The following is a 15,208-nucleotide window of genomic DNA, read 5'->3' on the forward strand; positions in this document are numbered from 1 at the left end:
ATAAATAAGTATAATTAAGTCTTTGGCTCAGCCAGTCAGTGGCAGATAGTATCATAATATCATAGCATATTGAGGCCTGGAGCAAGGACTGCATAATGCTCATCTGTTCTTTTTTTTTTTTTTTTTTTTAACCTATAATCAATATATGCAAAGTTATTTCAGGGAGATTTTAGAAGCTTTTTATTTGCTGTGAAGTTATCCGGTTTGCAGCTGTTGGGTACGATAGTGCAGAATTGGGAGTACTAGTATGGTGGTGGCGTGAGGCGTGCTGAGAAGTTTGTCTTATCCAACCAGATGGCCAGAGGTGCTTCAGGAATTCTCCACAGTAGATCCAGACCTGGATACAGATCTCTGCAAGATTCCTCTGTTCAATTGTGCATATCCCCTTTGAGGGGAGAAGTGTGTGTTTCTATGAGAGTGAAACATTTTTATTGTGAAATTCTTAAAGGCTACCAAAAAGTACAGCAAATGATATTAAAAGGACCTGTGTACCCTCTCCAAGCTTTGTGAAGCTTACATTTATAAGTACTTTAAAAAATAAATAAAATATTACAGAAACAAACGAAGCCCCTTTTGTATCCCTCTTTGAGCTTCTTGTACTTCCAACACCGGCTATAATACCTCTAATAACGCCTTGAAATTGTTGTTGATCGGGCCCAGGTATGTTTTATATTTTTAAGTGCATATATGTGTATCCATAAACAACAGATCACATTTGTACATATTTTAAAATTTAATACAAACGGGACTACGACGATTTTTTTTTTAAGATTTTATTTATTTATTTGACAGAGCCGAAGGCAGCAGCCTAACCCACTGAGCCACCCAGGCGCCCCTGACGATTTTTTTTCTGTAACTTATTTTGGTTCAACATTATTTTTGAGGCTTACACATACTGATACATTCTAGCCCATGTTCTTTAACTGCTGTATAGTATTTCATTGTATGAATACCATAATCTAGTTCTCTGTTTTCCTGTTAATGGAATTTAGATTATGATTTAGATTTAGATTATGTTCACTACTAAAAACAATGCTCAACGAATATATCTCCTTGTGTATGTTTATGTGTAGGGGTTGGGGGAGGCCCTTTAGAGCAGCTTTTCTCAGCTTAATAGCATTAAGCCCTGATGCCCTAAGGTATTCACTGTCTGGAATGAATTAACTTCTCCCCTGGACATCTAGAATGATACCAGATACATGTTATCCTTGGGAGAACTGAGAAAACAGTCACTCAGATTATTTTGTTTAGGGCTTAACTCACTCGCAGCAGCCTCCTTTGAGAAAGACTGCCTTAAAGCGTGCATGTAGAAGCGGCATTGCTGGGTTCAAGGATAGGCATATGAGCCGGAAACCACTGGTTTCCACTAAAATCTGTTCTTTCCTTCTTCCATTGTAATGGAATGGTAGATGGCTCATAGCTGCCTGGCTGATGATTGCATTTCCCAGTTTTCCTCTCACTTAGATGTGCCCATGTGACTATATTGTCACTAATAGAATGTGAATGGAAATGATGTGTGTTGCCTCCCTGCTGGTGCCTCAACACCAGGTCACACCTCTCCATATTCTCTGTTGCCTTCCTTCCACTTGGTGATTGGTGGGGCCAATGAGTAGAACAACTCTAGGAGCTGTATGTTGAAGCTGACCGAATCACCACCACCCTGGGTCTCCAACTGCCTGTGAGGAGCAGGACTACACAACTGATCTGGTATACTTACCTAAGACTTCTACTTATGAGAAAGATAAAATTGACTTTAATCCACTACACTTTAGGGGTCTGCTAGGGGCCTAACAATACAACCCTCTAGCCCATTTCCCATCTACTAAATATGGCCAAATTGCTCTTTAATGTGGTTCTATCGATTGATACCCATTCTGCCAGCAATGTGTGAAATATCCTGTTTTTCTAGATCCTTGAAAATAGTTGCTGGTGTTGAGTGTGTATGTTTTTCCATGAGATGGGCATAAAATAGTATCTCATTGCTCTTTTTACTATAATTTCCCTGATTATTTTCCTGATTGGGTGTCTTTACATGTTTGAATGGCTGCCCAGGTCTCCTTTACTATGTATGAAATTATTTACCTATTTTTGTACTGGGTTATTTGCCATTTCTGATTGAGTTGTAGAAATTATTTGTACATTTTGTATCAAACTTTTTTAGTTATAACTTGTGGTTTCACTTTTCACTTTATGGCTCTTGTACAGAAGTTTAAATTTTAATGTACTAAAAATGTATCAATCTTTCCTTTATTATTTGTTTTTGCAACTTGTTTTTGCTCCTTGATTTCCAAAAGGAGTTGGCACACCGTATCTAAGGCTCTTGTTACTCTAGAACCCGCAATCCTCGCCTTTTATTCTCTTCTTTACTCCCAAATTCATAAAGATATTTCACATTTTCTTCTAAACATTTTAAAGTTTTCCCTTTCACAGGTAGGCCTTTGATCTACCTGAAATTGATTTTGTGTGGGCTGATGTAATTCCCTGAGATTTTAAAAATACAGATAGCCAATTGTGCCAGCACTGTTTATCCAACCTTCTTCCTTTCCCTATTGATCTGTAATGTTTTCCGGGTCACAATTGATCTGTACTGTTTTCTCGGTCACAGTTCATGTTTACATATATGCATGAGTCTGTTTCTAGCCTTTTTGTTCTGTTGCATTGGCCTATTAATCCATCCTTAGGCAGGAACACCGTGTTAATTAATTCAGCTTTATGAATTAGCTAGTTGCATAAAGCTGAACAATTCACTTTACTTTCTTCTTCTTCTTTTTTTTTTTAATCTCCAAAATGGAAAATATATATCTACACAAGGTGTTGTTATGGAGGTTAAAAGAAACAAGAATTTCAGGTAAAGCACTACATACAGAGTAGGCTAACTCAGCAGAAAAGTAGTGATGTTAAGATCCTGTTGAAGGTACTGATCAAACACAAAGAGACATACTGTGATCAATCTCTTTGGGAACCCCAGTTTGATTTCCAAAAGGAGTTGGCACACCGTATCTAAGGCTCTTGTTACTCTAGAACCCGCAATCCTCGCCTTTTATTCTCTAGAAACCAGGTAGCACAAGATTATGGGAAGGGCAATAGGATAAAAGTGAGAAAGGTGATAGTGCAGAATGCAGGGTCGAATCCTGAGCAAACAATCCTAAAATGTTAAGTGCCGTAAGAGAGAAGATTTGGGGCTGGTCGGTCGCTGATGACCTTCACGGTGTTTTCTGGTGCATGAATGGCCGCACACCGTCGCGTCCGTCCTGCCGCGAACACCGAGCTGCCCGCCCACACAGACCTCCTGTCAACCCTCCCGACCACCCACTGGGGCACACGGCCTCAAAGAAAATTCCAGACCGGCTCGCAGCAGCTCTGAAAGGGACGGTGCAGAGGCAGGAGCGCGGTGGAAAGGAGGAGCAGCCTCCACCTCCTCCAGGGCTTCTGTGGCGCTTCTGGGAAATAGAGTCCTTTGCCGTGTGTTAAGCCTCGGGCTCCTGGAAGGGGGACTACAATTCCCTTCAGGCTCGGGGAGCCTTTGTGCAGCACGCATGCGCAGTCCAGCGGCCAATGCCGCTATAAAGGCTTGTTTTGCTCCGGGGCTGATGCTCGGGAGCGTGGTCGAGTGGCCGGTACGGCCGCCCTGGAGCCGGGGTACAGGTAGGTAGCTGCTACCGCCGCACCCCTTCCATCTCCCTTGGTTGTCACGGGGGTCACCCCTGTGTTTTCCGTCCGTGGGTGGCGGGCTCGGGTCGGGGATAAGAGCAGTTCGGGGGAAACCGGAGACCCGATAAGCGCAGCCTGGCCTCCTTCAGGTCTCCCGCTGCCCTTCATTGGGACGCAACCCCCGAGGTCTGGTGGCGTGATCCTGGCGTCGCAAGGCAGGTAGGGTGGGATGAGTGGTCGGGAGCGCTGGCTACATTCCCGGCTGCGGCCACCAGGGGGTGCTGCGCCCGCGGCCCGTGGGTGTGGGTCGCGGTGGCCTCCTCAGGCCCGAACGCGCGGTGGGAACGCCCTAGGGTCAGGGCGTCCCAGGCGAGGATGGCCGGGGAGAAGCCCCTATCCTCATGGTTGTGGGGAGGGCGGCCTGGGGCACCCCCGCTCAAGCCGCACACCGGCGACTCTGAGCTGCCAGCGACCTTAGAAGTCATCCTTTCGTTTTTTTGCGAATGGATAAATGGAGCTTTATGACAGAAGTACGCACAGCAAACCCAGGGCAGAGCCCAGCATGGAACCACAAAATCTCTTAGCTGTCATCAGTGTCTTTCCACTTCCACCCGTCAAAGCCTCACGTTGCTTTGTGTTTATTGCACGGGGGTCATCTGGCTTCGGCACAGCAGTGGGGAGGCAGGAGGCAGCTGGGCACGGGAATGATTGGCAAAGTTTCAGAAGGTTTTGAAGGGAGAGATGGATAGGTTGTAAAGGGGTCTGGCGCCTAAGTGAGCGGTGCGGAATGTTGGAGGCACAAGCGGGTGGCAGATCGCTTCGGGTCTTGTGCAGCCGCAGGGCCTCAGTGAGATTCCTGAAGTTGGATACCTAAGGAATGTTGTCACGAAGGCAATTTGGAGACACCCGTCTGGCTAGTTACGGTTCTTGTAATCCTGTGGACTCCCCCCCCGCCCCCCAGTGCAGTTTCCTCTGCATCACTGTGCAGGGAGAAGGTCCACACTTTACCACTGGAAGGAGAGCCTTGATAAACAAGGCAGCTGACCCAGTGGCCTCCGCTCTATTGATTTTGAGTCTGGGCACTTCTTTGGGGTTCTCCCACTTTGGTTATTCCGCTAGTGCCATTGTAGAGCTCTGACTCAAACGTGAAAAAAAAATCCTTTCCTTTTTTCCTTTCTTGATAGCTGAGGCAAGTTAGCATTTAAATACAACTTTTGAGCAACTGTGAGGGAGAACAGAGGAAAATAGGGAAATACACGTAGAATCCAAAAGAGTCAGGACTAGTGATCCTTTGTCAGTTTCTTCCTACAACCTATCAGGATTCCTAGCTCTTGGGTGGCCTCCGTGTGGGGTGCCCTGTCTTACAACCCTGGGAAGATGCAACCCTCCTTATGTTCAAGGCCAAGAGACAGTAACTTTGTGCCTACTCAAGGCCTGCCTACTCTCATGGCTGTGCCTCTTTTCCCAGGAAATTAAAGAAGCAAGAGTGTTAGAGGTAATGGAAGACTGCTTCCCCACCCCCCACCCCCACCCCGACATAGAATAACTTGAAATAAAGTGACTGGAACGAACTTTGGTTATGGTGAGTTCTTAGATGATTGAGATGTGCTTTACGGCTTTTGAGATTGTGAATTAAGTTTGGTGGTGTCCCTTTCAAACTCACTTCCCTCCTCCTGCCTTTTTGCAAAGGAGGACTAATCTTTTCAGCTTCCACATAATCAGCTGCATTAGGGAACCTTTTGAGAGGAAGGTTGGACTTCTGTGATCCGCCTAACGAGAAGGATTACTCTGATCTGTGCGGCATCCCGACAGTGGGGACACTGGCAGGTGCCAGATCTGTTTATAGTTTAGGCTTAACGAGGTCTCAGTGACGTGATTGCTGTGCTCTTGGTTGTAAGCTGGTGTTCTTTATGGTGCCATTTGTCCTTGGACAAGGTGACTTTTTTGTTGTTGTTGTTAAGATAAGTAATTTGGCATTATCAATTCAGGTTACTTGAACCAGACTTCTGAAAGACCAGAAGTCAAGATATTTGTGCGCTGGAAGCACGTCTGTATAGAGGAGATTTAGTCCTCTTTCATTTAGTAAGTATTCTCCCTTTCTCTGATATCTTAAAAAATGAATTGTAGCTGTCAGAATTTTGTCTGCAGAGTAGTGCTTTTCAGACAGTGATAAGTAGGAATTTATGGAATCCAAAAGGCTACACTTCTTTAATTGTTAGCGAGGCTGGTTTGAAAGGTGTTTTCTCAGCTTGTATCTGGGAAACATTGAACCATTTCGGAGTGGGAAGAATGTTTTCAAGGGGAATGTGTGTGCTTTATTTTCTCAGAAGCAACCAGAGTTGATACAGGATATTGATTAAAGGGAGGCAAGCAAGCTGGGGTTTAGAATGGAGTTTCAGGTAGATACTAGGTAAGATTTTGTAGGACAGGATGGGGAGTTTGTTTTTGTTATTGTATTTTAATAACAGCTTTGTTGAGGTATGATTTATATACCATGAAATGCACCCCTTTAAAGTATACAACTCAGTGTTTGGGTAGCACGTTCACAATTCCAAGGGGAATTTGTTTGTAAAGTTAAGATGCAGTATTGATTTTTTTTTTTAAAGATTTATTTATTTATTTATTTGACACAGAGAGAGAGAGAGAGATATCACAAGTAGGCAGAGAAAGAGAGGAAGGGAAGCAGGCTCCCTGCTGAGCAGAGAGCCCGACGTGGGACTCGATTCCAGGACCCTGAGATCATGACCTGAGCCGAAGGCAGTGGCCCAACCCACTGAGCCACTCAGGCGCCCAGATGCAGTATTGATTTGTATTGTATCCACGTAACTTCATGGAGCTTTAACATCAGCTGGGGCGCCTGGGTGCCTCAGTGGGTTAAAGCCTCTGCCTTGGCTCAGGTCATGATCCCAGGCCTCTCTGCTCAGTGGGGAGCCTGCTTCCCTTCCTCTCTCTGCCTCTCTGCCTACTTGTGATCTCTGTCAAATAAATAAATAAAATCTTAAAAAATAAAATAACATCAACTAATCTATTACTGGATTATAAAAATGCAGGCCGGGATATCATTGGTAGAATAAGTGCTTTGTGAGTTTTCATTTAGTAACATTTAGTAGGAGGAATGATACCCATTTTAAAATTACGGAGTTTGTAATGCTTGTAACAGACTTAAAAGCCTTTTTTTTTTTTTTTAAGACTTATCTATATGCTCTATACATTGGGTTTAAGCTTAGTTGAAGGGGACAGTCTTTCTTTATTGGTGTGTTTATTTTTTTCTAATCTTTCTTTTCCCCCTTAGAGGTGGGAAGTGATAATTCTTGATTCTACTACACTGGAATTTTTTTTCTTTCAAAAATGAAATGGCACTTGAAACATTTCTGAAAAATTATTTTTCATAGATATAATGGTAAGAAAACATTAATGCTTTTGTCCCCCCACCCCCATTTTATTTATTTATTTGTTTGTTTGTTTGTTTAATCTCTACACCCAGTGTGCGGCTGGGATTCATGACCCTGAGATCATGAGTCACATGCTCTTCCAACTGAGCCAGCCAGGTGCCCCCCTTTCTAACTATTTTAAAGTACTTTTGCATATGCTTCAGCACAACTTAGGAAATACCTTCCCTTGATGAAATTTTTAAAAGTTTTGAAAATTATTTTTCAAGTTCCAGTATCCTTAAAGTGCAGTGTTCTTCCTTGGTGGATTTTTTAATTTCAGAAATTCTCAAGTGAAACCAAAAGTCTGTGAGCCCTGGCATCTCCATTCAGAGAAGATGAAGGATATCGACATAGGAAAAGAGTATATCATCCCCAGTCCTGGTTATAGAAGTGTGAGGGAGAGAACCAGCACTTCTGGGCAGCACAGAGAGCGCGAGGACTCCAAATACAAGAGAACTCGGCCGGTCAGTATTTCCTTTCCTGAATCCCTTTTCTAACCTGCTTGCTGCACTAGACCGTACCTTCTTTCTTCCTTTAATGCTTCATTAAAAAGAAGTTTCATTTTTGTTATTGGCTTTAGGTCACTGATAAGAATTTACAGGTGCACGTGAAGGAGGAGAGGTTGGCTTCAGCCTCCCACCTGTTCCTCTGAGTTCTCTCTCTGGCTTACACTGCCTTTGGTGCCTTCTGGAAAGGCTTTGCTTAAGGGAGGTCAACTTGTAGGGATGGGGGTGGGGATGCTGGGGAGGGAGCAGAGGGAATACAAACCGTTAACCTTCAGGCATATACTTAAAATTCCTCCCCCCACCTCTGTTGTCTGTGTTTAACTGTGAATCGTTTGGAGGGACTCATTCAGATTTCAGAGTACTGGAGCAATTCTAGATTGTTGTAGTATAACCCTTAAGTTTTCTGAGGAAATCCATGATTGTGAAGGAGTCTTTAGATGAGAATCTAGTTTTCTCCAAGGGAAATAATGAAATATACATTTTAAATTGGAAGAAATGTCTTTCTTCTGAAAAAAAAAAAAATCATACCTTTTCTTCAATTGCAAAAGTAACTAATAAGGAAGAATGGGGATAATTGGGTTAGGAAGGTGAGGTTTGTGTTCCTGTATTTGTTATGTGCAAATTTGAGAATCATATGAACTTCACAGCTGACACTGGAGTTTCATTAGCCTGACATTATCTGTCCCTCTTCTGTATGAAAGCTTTTGCCTTATTAATCAACATTTCTCACTGATCGGTGTTTTCTGTCTGCACTGTGTATTACACAGTGCTTTCTCTCTCATTCAGGCTTAACTTCAGAGAAGCATAGTCAGTGTGATCACTGTCAGATCCTTAGGGTGCCAGTTTTGTAACTGATTTTTATCATTTGGCTAGGCCTTATGTTAAACATTTATTGACTATCTTCTGAGAGCTAAGCACTGTTAGGATAGCTCTTAACTCTGGTGAAAGTCACAGAGGTAGCATTGGAGCCAGGCTTGGAAGGATGATTGGGTGGCGATATTTTCAAGCTATTGTGTCATCTGTGCTTTAGGTTTATGAATAAAATGCTTTTGATGGTGGAACCTAACTCACGGGATCACTGAGGATTAAATGAGATGATACCTACAAAATGCCTCATAGCCTATGCTCAGTAAATGTTAGATCTGAGAACTAGTATTCTAGAGCTTAAGATGTGAAAGAAAATTCTGCATGCCATGCTAGGGAAACTTACTATGACCACTGGGGAGCTCTTAGAAGTTATTGAGGAGGGTCAATACAAAGACATTCCATGGACACTTTATCCAGCTTCTCCCAATGGTAACTTCTTGCATCACTGTAGTACAGTATATCAACATTGATATAACCGTATACCTTATTAAGACTTAACTGGTTTTGGCGCGCCTGGCTGGCTCAGTCAGTTAAGCATCTGCCTTAAGCTCAGGTCATGATCCCAGGGTCCTGGGATCAAATCCCACATCAGGCTCCCTGCTCACTGGGGAGTCTTCTTCTCCCTCTCCCTCTGCCCCTCCCTCAACCCCCTTGTGCTTGCTCTCTTTCTCTCTCTCAAAAGTAGATAAATCTTAAAAAAAAAAAAAAAAAGACTTAATTGGCCTTAGAGTTTTGTGGGTACTGGTTTGTGTGTATATAGCCTGTGCAGTTTTTTCCACTCGTGTAGATTTGTGTGACCACTACCTCGCAGTCAGAACACACAGTAGTACCGTCCCCGGCATCTCTCATGCCACCCTCACCTTCCTCACAGCCACCTTCCTCCTCCCCCCTGCCCAGACAACCTCTAATCTGTTCTCTGCCTCAGTAATTTTGTCATTTTTAAAAAAGATTTTATTGGGGCGCCTGGGTGGCTCAGTGGGTTAAGCCGCTGCCTTCGGCTCAGGTCATGATCTCAGGGTCCTGGGATCGAGTCCCGCGTCGGGCTCTCTGCTCAGCAGGGAGCCTGCTTCCTCCTCTCTCTCTGCCTGCCTCTCAGCCTACTTGTGATCTCTGTCTGTCAAATAAATAAATAAAGTCTTTAAAAATAAATAAATAAATAAATAGATAGATAAAAAAGATTTTATTTATTATTTGAGAAAGAGAGAGAGAATGAGAAGGGGAAGGGTCAGAGGGAGGAGCAGGCTCCTTGCTCAGCAGGGACCCTGGTTGGGGACTCGATCTTCGGACTCCAGGGTCATGACCAGAGCTGAAGATAGTCACTTAACCAACTGAGCCACCCAGGCACCCAGTGATTTTGTCATTTTAAGAATGCTATATAAATGGAATCACATAGTATGTAGCTTTTGAGATTGGCTCTTTACAGTGTGCATAATTCCCTTGAGATCCATGTACTTTGTTATGTGTATCAGAACTTTCTTTTTGTGAGTAGCATTCCTGTCAGATAGTTTTTTCCTTGTAACGGGGAGTACTGTTCCATACTACAGAGGAAACACAGTCTGTTTAACCATTCATTTGTTGAGGGACATTCTGGATTCTTTCTGGTGTGTAGCTGTTATAAATAAAGCTGCCTTGAACATTTGTGTATAGGATTTGTGTGAGTAAGCTTTCATTTGTTTGGATAAATGCCCAGGAGTGCAGTTGCTGGGTCATATGGTAAGTGCATGTTTAGTTGTATAAGAAACTTCAATACTTTTTTCCAGGGTGGCTCTATACACTTTTACATTCCCACCAACAATATATGAGCGATCCTGTTTCTCGGCATTCCTGCCAGTATTGGGCATTATCAGTATGTTATCTGAGCCATTCTGATAGGTATGTCTGATACCTCATTGTAGTTTTCATTTGTGTTACCCAATCACTAATGATAGTGTGCTGAGAAGGGATTTTTAAGACTTGATTTTTATCTTAAGAAGATTCGTTTTGAGACAGTGTGGAAAAAAACCCAGATAGGAGGGAGAGACAAAATACGGGGAGCAGCCAGGAGGCTCCTAAACCAGTCCCCTTTAGAGAGGCCGGAGGTCTGTGTCCAAGCCTAATAGGGAGGCTGTAGGAGAGGGGTGATACTTAGGGGCATCTCTGGAAGAAGAAGGAAGTATTGGGAGGTATGGGATTGGTAGTAAGAATTTAAAAGTATGAATCCCCAAACTGAAATATGGGAAGAGAAGAAGAATAGTAAGAATTTATGAATCCCCAAACTGACATATGGGAAGAGAAGAAGATTCAGGAGGTGAAAATGGGTTTGCTCTGAGCATGTTGAATTTGAGCCTGTCCAGATATCAGTAGGTAGGTAGAGCACAGGCAAAAAAAAAAAAAAGTCATCAGTGTGTCCATGTAGGTGAAGCCTGGTAGGTGAAACCTGGGGAGTGAGCAAGCTTGCCCAAGGTTGGCTGATAAAAAAGCAGAAAGAGTGGGAACCTGGGAAGCTACTGTGTGGTCTGGTGAAATTTCTGGGGCCAGGGTACCTGTCCAGGTGATAAGAGTAGAACTGACGTTAGGCGGCAGTGGTGGCAGCCCAGCTTCTTCTCTACAGCGGGGAAGAACTGGAAATAGAGATACTGTTGTGCCTTTTGTCCCCTAAATTATTAAGTCAGCTGCCAGACAGGAAGTTTCCTTCATGTGATCGAGTCTTATCTTGAAAGAGGAAGGTTAAACCATTTTGATAAAATTTTAGGAGTCCATGTGAATTTCATTTTCATTATCCTTTCATGTTTCATGATTTGAGTACTCTTTTCATGATTTTTATCTTATCCTTTGTACCCTGTGAACTTTTTTTTAGGCAAAGTATTTCTTTTTTTTTAAGATTTTATTTATTTCTTTGATAGAGAGATCACAAGTAGGCAGAGAGACAGACAGAGAGAGATGGAGAAGAAGGCTTCCTGCTAAGCAGAGAACCTGATACAGGCCTCGATCCCAACACCCTGGGATCATGACCTGAGCTGAAGGCAGAGGCTTAACCCACTGAGCCACCCAGGCACCCATGTATTTCTTTTAATCTACTGGGTTTCTTTTTGCTCAGTCTTGACCAGAGCAAGAAAATCACAGGTTTATGCAGCCTGGTTTTTATATACATTAAGATGAATGTGTAACTATCAAATGTTTTTAAAAATTCTCATACTACCTAGAATCTTGAATATTACCTGTCAAAACCCCAAATTTCCTAAACATGTTTATCTTGAACTTGTCTCATATGTTAGCGGTTTGCTGACAGAACCAGCAAGATGATAAAATGTTTCTGGTTCAGAGATGGTATAAAAATGGATAATTTAAGTAGTTGGGAAGCAGGATGGCTGTGTAAACATGTATTTTTAAAAAAAATGTAAGCAGCTAATTGGTTAGAAATTACAATTTCAGGGGCGCCTGGGTGGCTCAGTGGGTTGGGGCCTCTGCCTTTGGCTCGGATCGTGATCCCAGGGTCCTGGGATCTAGCCCCGCATTGGGCTCTCTGCTCAGTGGGGAGCCTGATTCCTCCTCTCTCTCTGCCTGCCTCTCTGCCTATCAAACAAATAAATAAAATCTTAAAAAAAAAAAAAAGAAATTACAATTTCATGTCACAGGATCATAACTATCATTTCTCTATTAGTTGTTAAGGAGGAAATCTGGAATAGGACCTCTCAGATGCCAGGTATCCATCGGAAATTATAAAGCAGCCCCTCCAAGTAACGAAAGAAAGGACCCTTCTGTGGCTCTTATTTCTTTTTATGCACCTCCATTAGCCTTTCATGGGTTCAGTTGACATGGAAATGTGAAACTGTGTCAAACCATAAGTCAGAAGCAAAGTACCCAGAAACAAATTCTGATTTTTAACAGGCCAGTGATTTTTCCTCTCAAGCTTTAAGCAAAGTTGCAGAGTACACAGTTTGCCTATTTCTTTGTGCTGTGACCAAATCTTTCTTTTGGAATACCCGTTGGGAAAACTGCTCTCATCAGTCACATCTTCAGATAGTCGTGTCCTATCAGCTTAGAGATAATTAAGGTAAAATCAGTCATCTTCACCCTTCACCTTGTTTAGGACTAATAAGTGAATGCTGGTGGCCACACACGATTTGAGGCTGAGGAGACATCCTTGAATCCTGAGGTGTGTACGGACGTCACTTCTGCTGCTGTTAGTTTTTTGAGCCCAAGGACTAAGCTTGGCATTAGGCTGGCATTAGTTGAACCCACATGAAGATCATGTCTAGACTGCTCCTTAACCCTGACTTAACCCTGTGTTTGAAACAGACTCTCCTGGCTCCTTTTTTTTTTTTTTTTTTAAAGATTTTATTTATTTGACAGAGAGAGATCACAAGTAGAGAGAGGAAGGAGCAGGCTCCCCGTCTAGCAGAGAGCCCGATGCGGGACTCGATCCCAGGACCCCGAGATCATGACCTGAGCTGAAGGCAGAGGCTTAACCCACTGAGCCACCCAGGCAGCCCCCTGGCTCCTTTTCTTACAACTGCATTCAGTATATACTTGGACATCACTAATACCACAAGCCCTGGTTGGTTTGTTTGAAGATGTGATGTTTATTCATCTTTTATTCAGCAGTCTCCAAGATGCACACACATTCCTGAACAAAGTGGGCTGGAGCAGATGAAGAGAAACTGACGAGGGGACCTGCCTGTCCTGATACACAGAATGTGAAACTCCTAGACATGTACCTAGATGACTGTCATTTTGGTGCTGTGGAAATTAGCAAGAAGGAAAGAATGCTTTGGTCTCCGAGATCAGGGAAGACTTTAGGAGGAGGTGGCACCGATTGGAGACTTGAGGAATAGGGAGAATGTGGAGGAATGAAGAACCGGCAGAAGAAATCTCTGTGGATAGGGAGGAGGAGGCCCTGTTGGCTTTATGCATGAAGTGTGGACTCGCAGATGTAGGGGGATGGGTCCGCGAGTTTCCGATGCTATGTGTGTTCTTGAATAATGGGCCAAAGAGTTTGGATTTTAGTTGCTTTAAGTTAAACCTTAAGCAGAAGCAGGACAAAGCTGTTTGATACTTCTCTAAGCTTTTTTATCGTGGTGGTTGTTTTTGCTTGAGGCTCTCAGGCCAAAGCCAAGGGTGACTTGTTTTTCACAAGCATGTCTAATCTAGGAAAAGAGGAAGAATGGAAATAAGCAGAAGTTAACTCATATGCCATTATAACTGCTCACTCTTTTTTCCCCTTCTCTCAAAAGCGCACCAGTGGTGAAATTTTCTTTCTACCAAGTTAGAATATTCTGCCGGTAGAAAAGGTAGCAAAGCAAGTACACATAAAGTCCATTGACCTTCACTTGTGTTTCCTTTAGTTCTGTGTTAGACTGACCCTCTAGCCTTGGTTGGAGTTTTCATAATTAATGATTTGAAGTATTTTGGTGAGCTGAAGTTATATCCCAGGGCTCAAGGATGTGAGTCTAATCTCTTACCAAGAAATGTGATTCTAGGGCATATTATTACGAATGAATTGTGGTCTCAATATACACTCTTTGCAACTTCTAGAAGATTACAGCAGAAAACATAGATCACCCTTAACCCCTCTACCTAGCAACAATCACTGTTAAAAAGTAGTTTCATCTAGTACATTACACTTTCAGAGATTTGAACTGAATTCAGCCTTTCTGTATGGACTAAGGGTATGTGAATTTAACCTATGCCCTTGTGTTTTCAGAGTTAAAAATATTACCTGGGAGTCCACTTGCTGTTAAGAAGGAGAAGCAGGATGAAGGAGATTAGTATTTGCAGTCTCTGCATTCTTTTTCTCTTGATTGGTACTCAGTGACTCAGCGGATTTTCTGGGCAGTCAGTGATAGGATGACTAGGAACACCTGCTCCCCCCCCTTCCCTGTAGGCATCTGTAAAGCTTTATAAAGCTCCGTCCGGGTGTGATACGGTGATCTGGCATGGTGCCAGGTGTTGGTTTCCAATAGCAGCCCAGAGTCCTCTGGCGGAGATGACAACAGCTCTGTCATTGGTGTAGAGCCCCAGTGGCTTTCCTGCGTAGTGAAATGACTCTACAGAGCCGTGGGTCTCCGGAGGTTGGCCTGCTGCCGTGATCAGGAGCCCTTTCTGCTGTCTGCAGTAGGGCTGCTGCCTGCTGCTTTCCTAGGAAATGCTGCTTCAGGCAAATAAATATAGCCTGTTGGCCTGAGTTAAAGGAGCTTTCTGCCAAAAGGGAAGAAAAGTATTGGAACAGCTTCCTGTATGTTAAGCAGCTTTAAATACCTGAGTCTTTATTTTGTTAAGATATATAATTGGGACGTTACAAATGGTTAATGAAAACTTGTTCAGTGAAATCTTGGTTCTCCTTTTAGGTAGCCTTCTGCTAAGGCTTTCTTTCATGTCTTACCTTTTTTTTTTTCCTTTTCTCTTAATCAGAAATAAAAAGGTCAATGCCGGGAACAGAAACAGGGCCTCCAGAAGTCTTTGCAATGATCAAACCTGTCAATATCAAAATGACAGATTAATGTGAAGTTAATTCGGTATACTGAAATTCACTAATTAGCAGAATTAAGCTTCTCTGTCCTTTCCCTTCTTATCCTCTTTTTAGGGAGTTAGTCTGTTTAGTTAATTAGATCTTTATATATGTTTTAATTATTTAAGATTATTTTGTAAATTAGCAGTTCAAGAAATCAGCTTAATTCTCCTTAGATATCAGATGAGAACTTCCGTTTACTGAAGCAGAAACGGTGTTGAGCAGACACTTGGTTTTCTTAAATGTTGTGTTCTCGAAGTAGAAAA

General features: G+C 42.9%; 1 protein-coding gene across 5 annotated transcripts in view; it reads left to right on the forward strand.

Moving 5' to 3' along the window:
• Positions 1–3,525: 3,525 nt before the first annotated feature.
• The window catches only part of ABCC5 (ATP binding cassette subfamily C member 5), an 86,107-nt gene continuing 74,424 nt past the window's right edge, over positions 3,526–15,208 (forward strand). For 3 of the 5 annotated variants that reach the window (XM_032339287.1, XM_032339290.1, XM_032339295.1), the window contains exons 1-2: positions 3,527–3,645; positions 7,363–7,546. In XM_032339287.1, the coding sequence (XP_032195178.1) occupies positions 7,418–7,546 (129 nt within the window). In that variant the 5' untranslated portion in view covers positions 3,527–3,645; positions 7,363–7,417. Of the gene's footprint in view, positions 3,646–5,633; positions 5,734–7,362; positions 7,547–15,208 lie in introns of those variants that run through there. The other 2 variants (XM_032339260.1, XM_032339270.1) reach the window with 2 other exon arrangements.

The sequence above is a fragment of the Mustela erminea genome, chromosome 1 (genome assembly GCF_009829155.1).
Source record: "Mustela erminea isolate mMusErm1 chromosome 1, mMusErm1.Pri, whole genome shotgun sequence".
In the NCBI taxonomy this organism is placed as follows: domain Eukaryota; kingdom Metazoa; phylum Chordata; class Mammalia; order Carnivora; family Mustelidae; genus Mustela; species Mustela erminea.